This window comes from Plectropomus leopardus, chromosome 16, assembly GCF_026936395.1.
Source record: "Plectropomus leopardus strain MGB_pleo_1.0 chromosome 16, ASM2693639v1, whole genome shotgun sequence".
NCBI classification, from domain to species: Eukaryota; Metazoa; Chordata; class Actinopteri; order Perciformes; family Serranidae; genus Plectropomus; species Plectropomus leopardus.
Window position 1 is genome coordinate 15767842 of NC_142191.1, and position 6683 is coordinate 15774524.

Genomic DNA, 6683 nt, shown 5'->3' on the forward strand with positions numbered 1-6683 from the left:
ATCTTTGCTAAATAAGGTTTATAATATAAAGGACTGGTTAGCCATTAGAGCTAAATATGATTGATATAAGTCTGTACGGTAAATATGAGTTAGTTTTCTATTCCATACAAAAATGTAAGTGTAAAAAACGAACAATTCCTCATTTTACTAGGGATGTTCCTGAAACTAATTTCCCTGATGTTAAAACGGACATCTCGACTTAGAATAGTTGGCAAGTCAAAATTTAAGAAAACACAGGGACAGGGTTAAAATTGAGTACAATTTGATCTATAAGTTTAAACATTTCCCCACAAAAATTGCATATAAGAGTCATTTGAATTTATTAATCACATTTTTCAGAAACCAAATCCTATTTTAAATACCACAGAAATGTGCAGCACTTTACCTAAAAAACAACAATGCAACAATTTACTGAATAAAAGTTAATGAGTTGAATATTCTTTATACTTCCTTTGTTTCGTCTTTTTTCTAAATAAAAGCCTCCTGCTACTTTCATGTTTTTTATTGGAGGGACAAATGCACATGTTCTAAATACTGAAAGGATATGCCCCCCCCCTACATGTCTGGTGTAAAGACATGAGAGTGATCTCGATCGTCTCAACCAACTCTGCAAGAAAACAAATAAGCGAATCAGCCAAAATGTCAATCTTTTCATTTAACTCAGGATGTAACAGCAGGAGCGGATGTTATGGTTGCAAAAGGGCCTTGTCAATCAAAAAAGGCTCAAACTTAATACGTGTTTTTCTGTGTTGATGTTCAGCATTAATCACCACTTGTGAAGATTAAAGTGTGATAGTCACCTGTGAATATCAAAAACACAGCTCAGTTTTACCTCATTCCTCCATCTGCTGCTGTTGCATAACAGCCTGAAGTCTGTCCAAGTTACAAAAAAAATCCTGGCTTATCTGAAACTGACAATCATGACACACCACCGTGTCCAGAGAAGAGCATCAATCTCTGGCCCAACAGGTCTTTTGTGAGCTGATGCTCCAGTTATGTAAGATCAATTTCAAACAGGGTCAGTGTCAGAGTTCAGCATGTCTCATCACATGACCTTATTGACAGCAGAAGAACTCCATGTCCTCTCTGTCCATCACACACATTTTCAATATGACTGGCTCATGGTCTTAATTATTTCCCCCTCTTATGCAACCTGTTCCACCATCAATCTCCCTATTATCTCCTATCAGCATTCATCTGTCAGCAGTTATCTGTCTGCTCTGCAGTCTGGCCTGCAGGCTGCGAGCACGCGCCCTACCTGAGCAACAATACACGACACAACACTACACAACACATAAGTAGGCCTGCACCTGAAAACACGAAAACATGTGTTTCTACTGTGCCAGTGGGCCTTTTTCTTTTTAGACACAGCAAAAAGGGCTCGACATAAGGTTATTTATACTCACTCTTTTTCGTCCAAGATGTCTTTGCAGAGAGCACATGAGCAAATCTCCGTCTCCCTCCTCCTCCTCCTGCTGGAGACAAGTCTTTCTTCATTAAAAGCAGCTAAAAGTTCTCCTTCACACTTCACTAAACTGCTTTCACGTTAACCCACTTGGCAAGTTTGCCAGCTCGAACGCGGTGTCCTCGTTTGTCTAAAACCTCAATCACACTGCACAGGTTCCTGTGGTATTGCGTCATCGTCAAACGGCTCACCTCACGTGAGTGACGTCGCAAATTTGAATTTGAGACGGTTCAAGTTGCGATCAATAGACGCAAAAAAAAAATAAAAAAAAAATAGGCCTACTAGTTTTTAGGTCCATTAATGTGCTCTTGCTCTTTTAATTAAATCAAACACAAATTATAATTATAATAAGCACAAATTATTATTACTTTTATTTATTTATTTTTTATTTAAATTGAATCAAACTTTATTTGCAAAACAATAGGTTGGGGCAGATGTAAGTGCTTTAAAGGGAGAGTCCACCCCAAAATCAAATTTACAAACTTTACCTCACTAGATGGCACTCGCCTTGTGGTGGCCAAAGCACAAAAAAAAAAAAAAAAAACCTGACAGAAATGTATCTAGACAGAAATCATGCTTGACCTGGCTACTACTACTACTACTACTACTACACACACACACACACACACACACACACACATATATATATATATATATATATATATATATATACATACAACATATTAGTTAAAAAGTACCACACAGGTAAAAACCAAATTAAAAACCAAACAAAACAAAAACTATATAAAAAGATAGATGGGGTACAAGCATACTAACATTATGGTTTATTCAGTCAGAGGATTCAGGGGGAAAAAAATTGCATCATTTTCCAAAAGCTTGACACTTTTTAAAATTGATGTATTAAACCTGAGTGAATTAAAGTGATAGTTCATGATCTTTGAATTTTTGTAATATTACTAAACTTACTTAGTGTTCTGGCCCTAAGGTCCTAAAATTCTGTAGAAGAAAATAACATTAAAAATCATAAATCTATGCAAAAATATGAGTGTGTTTTTCTTTTGTTTGGTAAATCTAATGTAATACATTTTGTTTTTACAATATTTTATTCATTTTTTACCATATGTCATTATTCCCATAAATACTGCAGAATCCTAGTTTGTGTTGGAAAACAAGTCCAGACACAAAGATAACAACTTAAAGATACTGCTATGAGTGGAATTCCCTCTTCAAAAATGCCAATCAAAATGTTTTCAGAGCCCACAAACAACACATAAGAGAACCTGTTTATGCTACCATCTCCGCACCGAGCCCATAACATGTTGATCTAAACTTTCAACCTCACGGTTTAATTTTCTCTTCAACAATTTGCTCAAGGGAGTTTCAGCAACTTGTGTGAAAATTAGTCCCTGAAGGTCCATTCAGAATTACAAACAGTAGCTGAGGTCACATTGTTAAAGGTCATGTCAGTTTGACCTCTGTGCAACATTCTGTGCAAAACATTTTCCGTTATGTAATCTCGTCATGCGCTCGGAGAATATGGAAACCTATAGTGACCAACATTACATTCCCAGATGTGATCTTTTTGAACTGATATCTTTATCCTCCCTTTGTTTTAGACACTTTCCTCAGTTATATAATAGTGATTGCCAGATAAGGTAATGATTTCTTCAGTCAGGTCAAATTATATGACCAAATTACACTACAATGATGATGATGATAATGATGATGATGATGATGATGATGAAATTAGAGAAATTGGACTGAATGTCACCCATCTGAATTTTTGAAGTGTACCCGTAAATTAATGTTTGCCACTTATTTAACCCCTGAAAACCTGAGCAAACTGACTTGATTTCTATCAAAAACATGGTATGAGCAGTTTAAAAAGAAATGACCCAAAAATTTACAAGCAATTAGAAAAAAATTTTTTTGATAATTTACAGAAATTATCAAAAAGGTAAAAGAACAAAAACAGGAAATGACCTGAAACGTGCTAAAAAATAAAAAGTATTTATAGAATAGTAATATTTTTCCCTGTAACCCCATTATAAATATACAATTATAATTATTATTTTTTTCTCAAGATTTTTCACGAATTATTCAATAATTTTCTAATTTTCTCGCTCTTTTTTAAGCTAATTGTCAGGTCATTTTCTTGTCACCTCCTTCATTTTATTCCAAGTCATTGATTGTCTTTTTCCCATGTTTTTGAAAGAAATTAATTAATTTGCTCACATTTGAAAGGTTTAAATGCTTGTGAAAAGTGTCGGAAAGCAGCACTCGAAAATTAATGTTGACTTGACTACCCCCTTCAGAGTTCATGTTGCTTTACCTCCTTGGACAACCGTTACTCCTCTTTGTTGTTATGCTGACATTTACAATACCTGTAATTGACTCCAGTAACCTCCCTGCATGCAAACAGAATGTAAAGAGAAACTGAAAACCAAACTCAGTTTCTTCGTCTTTATTAATAGCATAAGGGCACAAAAACAGTGCAGGGGCAGGACGAGTCTGAGATCACTAAATGGAAACTGGGCCATTGTGAGGAGCCCATGGGGATGGAGGACACTGAACCTGTTCCTCATATCTCTGCCCCTCCTTCCTATCGACTTCAATGTATCTTATTTTCTTGAAAAATGCTGAGATAAACAGGATGTTAGCCACAGTTTGCAGCTTGTGTTTGCAAGAGAACCATATCATTTTGTCTTGATAATATTGTATATAAAAAAGACCCTTTCTTCATATTGTGGCTTATTGGCTGCACTTTTTCTGGTGACTGGTGAGTCACGTCTTGGCACTGGTATGGTCCCAGCCTAAATGACTGTCCCACTGGGGATAGGCTTGGCCCCGCAGCCTTTTCATACAATATCATTTTTCTCACAGCGAGATGACTTCATTGTCATATGAAACCGCTGAAATCCTGAAAGTGATAAGTATTTCCCCTCAGGTAGCAGCCGAATAGACAAATAATACCAAAGCTGTCTGTTAACACTGCTGTCCTCTCAACATGTCAGTGTCTAGTCCTCCAGTGAAAGAAATTATAGTCAGCTAATAACTGTTTTTCCCCATACGTGTAGAGGCGTGCCTGGCCATTTTCAGTTAAGTGGAAGTCCCATAGTCCAAATAGTTTTGAGTTCAAGTAAGAAGGTTGCGGTCATGAACCTTCAGCAGCCTGAAAACTATTATAGGCGGTGACTACACCACCTGAAAAATACTTTTTCTATGAGTATATTAATCTGGCTGTTTTGTTAACATGAGCATTTCTGCTTGAGTTAATCATTTGATGGTGAATTCCACCTTTGAGCATCCTGCATTTCCTGTGCGGCTTTCCAAAATAAAGGATATTCTGATGAAATAAGTTTAATATGGTTGTGTCCTTACAATGTGCCCAGCTGTGCTATGTTGCGCTGTGCAACATCAGGAAATAATGTGCTGTTCGAAAACAAGCATTTATCTCAGATGACTAGGGCTGTGAGACACACAAAATGACTTCCTGGCTTCAAAATAGATATTTCCTGTGTTTAACAATGTTTATGCATGTCTGATAACGTGCGCACATTAGCTGTTTTGTCATTTCCAGCTACAGTAATCCATTTGTAGTCACTGTTTTTTGAAGAATATTGTGTACAGAACTTGCTGCCATTTCTGTCTGAATGACTGGATGTTAAAGTTCCCATGAAATCAAAACAGATGCTCAAGTTTTTGTTTTTTTCAATCAACACAAGTTTTGCCCTGATCATTATCATTATATCAGTATCTAGACCAACAATGACCAAAGAAAGATGTTTTGTAGGTAGGCCTATTCATTGTTATATTTTAGAGTTTTTAATTCCCTGGATTTTTTTTTTTTTATGTTGATGACTCATCCTGCACTCTGGAGCGTATACTACTTTTGCATCCAATGGCATTAATACAACATTCTAGGTAACTGTTTATTTCTAGTTACCTTGGGCCTACATTCGCTAGATTAATTGTACTGTATTGTACTTTCTTTTGGGACTAAATGTTAATATTTGACTGGTGTTTTTTTCCTGGCGTAAGGGTCAATGTAACTTTTACACTTTTGTGAATCTAGTGTCCATGTTACTGTACAAATCTATTTTCTCAGTTAGGTGAACTTTGGTCCAACTAGCTATTGTTTATGGTGTCAAATGTTGTCTTCATCTTTATTTTTAAGTGTTTTTTTTTGCTTCTTGCAAAATAATAGAATTGTGTTTTCAAGAAGTTGCGTAACAGGATGCTATGTTCTCGCCATGCATTATGTCACTGGTTGATGTGGTTATAAGTGGAAGTACATCATATACCTGAGCTACCTGAAATTAGCAAGTTCAGCAATAAAGTAGCAGGTTTACACAAGAAGAAAACACTGCTTTATGTGCCAGTGAAATGCTTTAAAGTCTCTGTATGGCTTTCTTATTATAACCAGCACAATAATGTGAACGTGTTACTATTAAAGCTTAAACTCCAGGAGCACATCTTGTTGTGATCCCATGAATATTAGTTACATTTTAATGAAGATGAGTATGCAGCCATGTGAATTAGTTTGGTATGTTGTTGACATAAAACTGATAAGAACATTTAAATAATTGCAGTTCATAACCAACATCAATTAGCCTACAGCTGGTTTTCTTTGCATGTTTTCAGAGTTTCAATCACTTTATTGGTGTGTGACTCAGCTGGCTCGTGTAGGCCTAATACTGAAAGGCGAGATGGTTAACTGTGAGCTTATCTGTGACAGACTGAGGAGGAGATATGGCGAGGACTGCTGAAATGATGCCAGCGATAAAAAATGTCTTGTGTTTATGGTGTTAAAGGGCATTATGACAAATGAGAATCCAAAAATAGAAAAAAGATTTTCCTCTCCCATAAACAAAGGGTGTAACTGACAGAAAGATGAGGGCAGCACAATAAAAATCGAATAGACTTTGACTGAAACTGTACGTTAGATATGATTAGATGACACATGAAGTTGGCTTCAAAAAACTCTTTATAAAGCCTTGCAGACATAACAATACAGAAAAAAAGCACTGCAGGCTCAAACACTGTGCTAAGCTCATGCCCTCATGTCTTTAGCCTCAGTACATCCGTTTGTGAGCACTCCGACGTTTTTGACACAGATTTTGTGCCGCTTGGCATCAGTTTTACAATTTCCCAGACAGTTTTTCCCCTCGGGCTGAGCAGTGCACTGTTTGTGTTCTTACACATGCACACACAAGAATCTGTGCATGTACACCTACACACACTAGAAAGCTTATCT

At 36.5% G+C, this 6683-nt stretch overlaps 1 protein-coding gene across 1 annotated transcript in view; it reads right to left on the reverse strand.

Moving 5' to 3' along the window:
* LOC121955273 (pleckstrin homology domain-containing family G member 1) overlaps window positions 1–1619 on the reverse strand; it is a 79728-nt gene extending 78109 nt beyond the window's left edge. Inside the window, exon 1 of the mRNA XM_088089650.1 lies at window positions 1407–1619. Coding sequence (XP_087945776.1) covers window positions 1407–1497 — 91 coding nt within the window. The 5' untranslated portion in view covers window positions 1498–1619. The remainder of the gene's footprint in view (window positions 1–1406) is intronic.
* Window positions 1620–6683: the final 5064 nt, after the last annotated feature.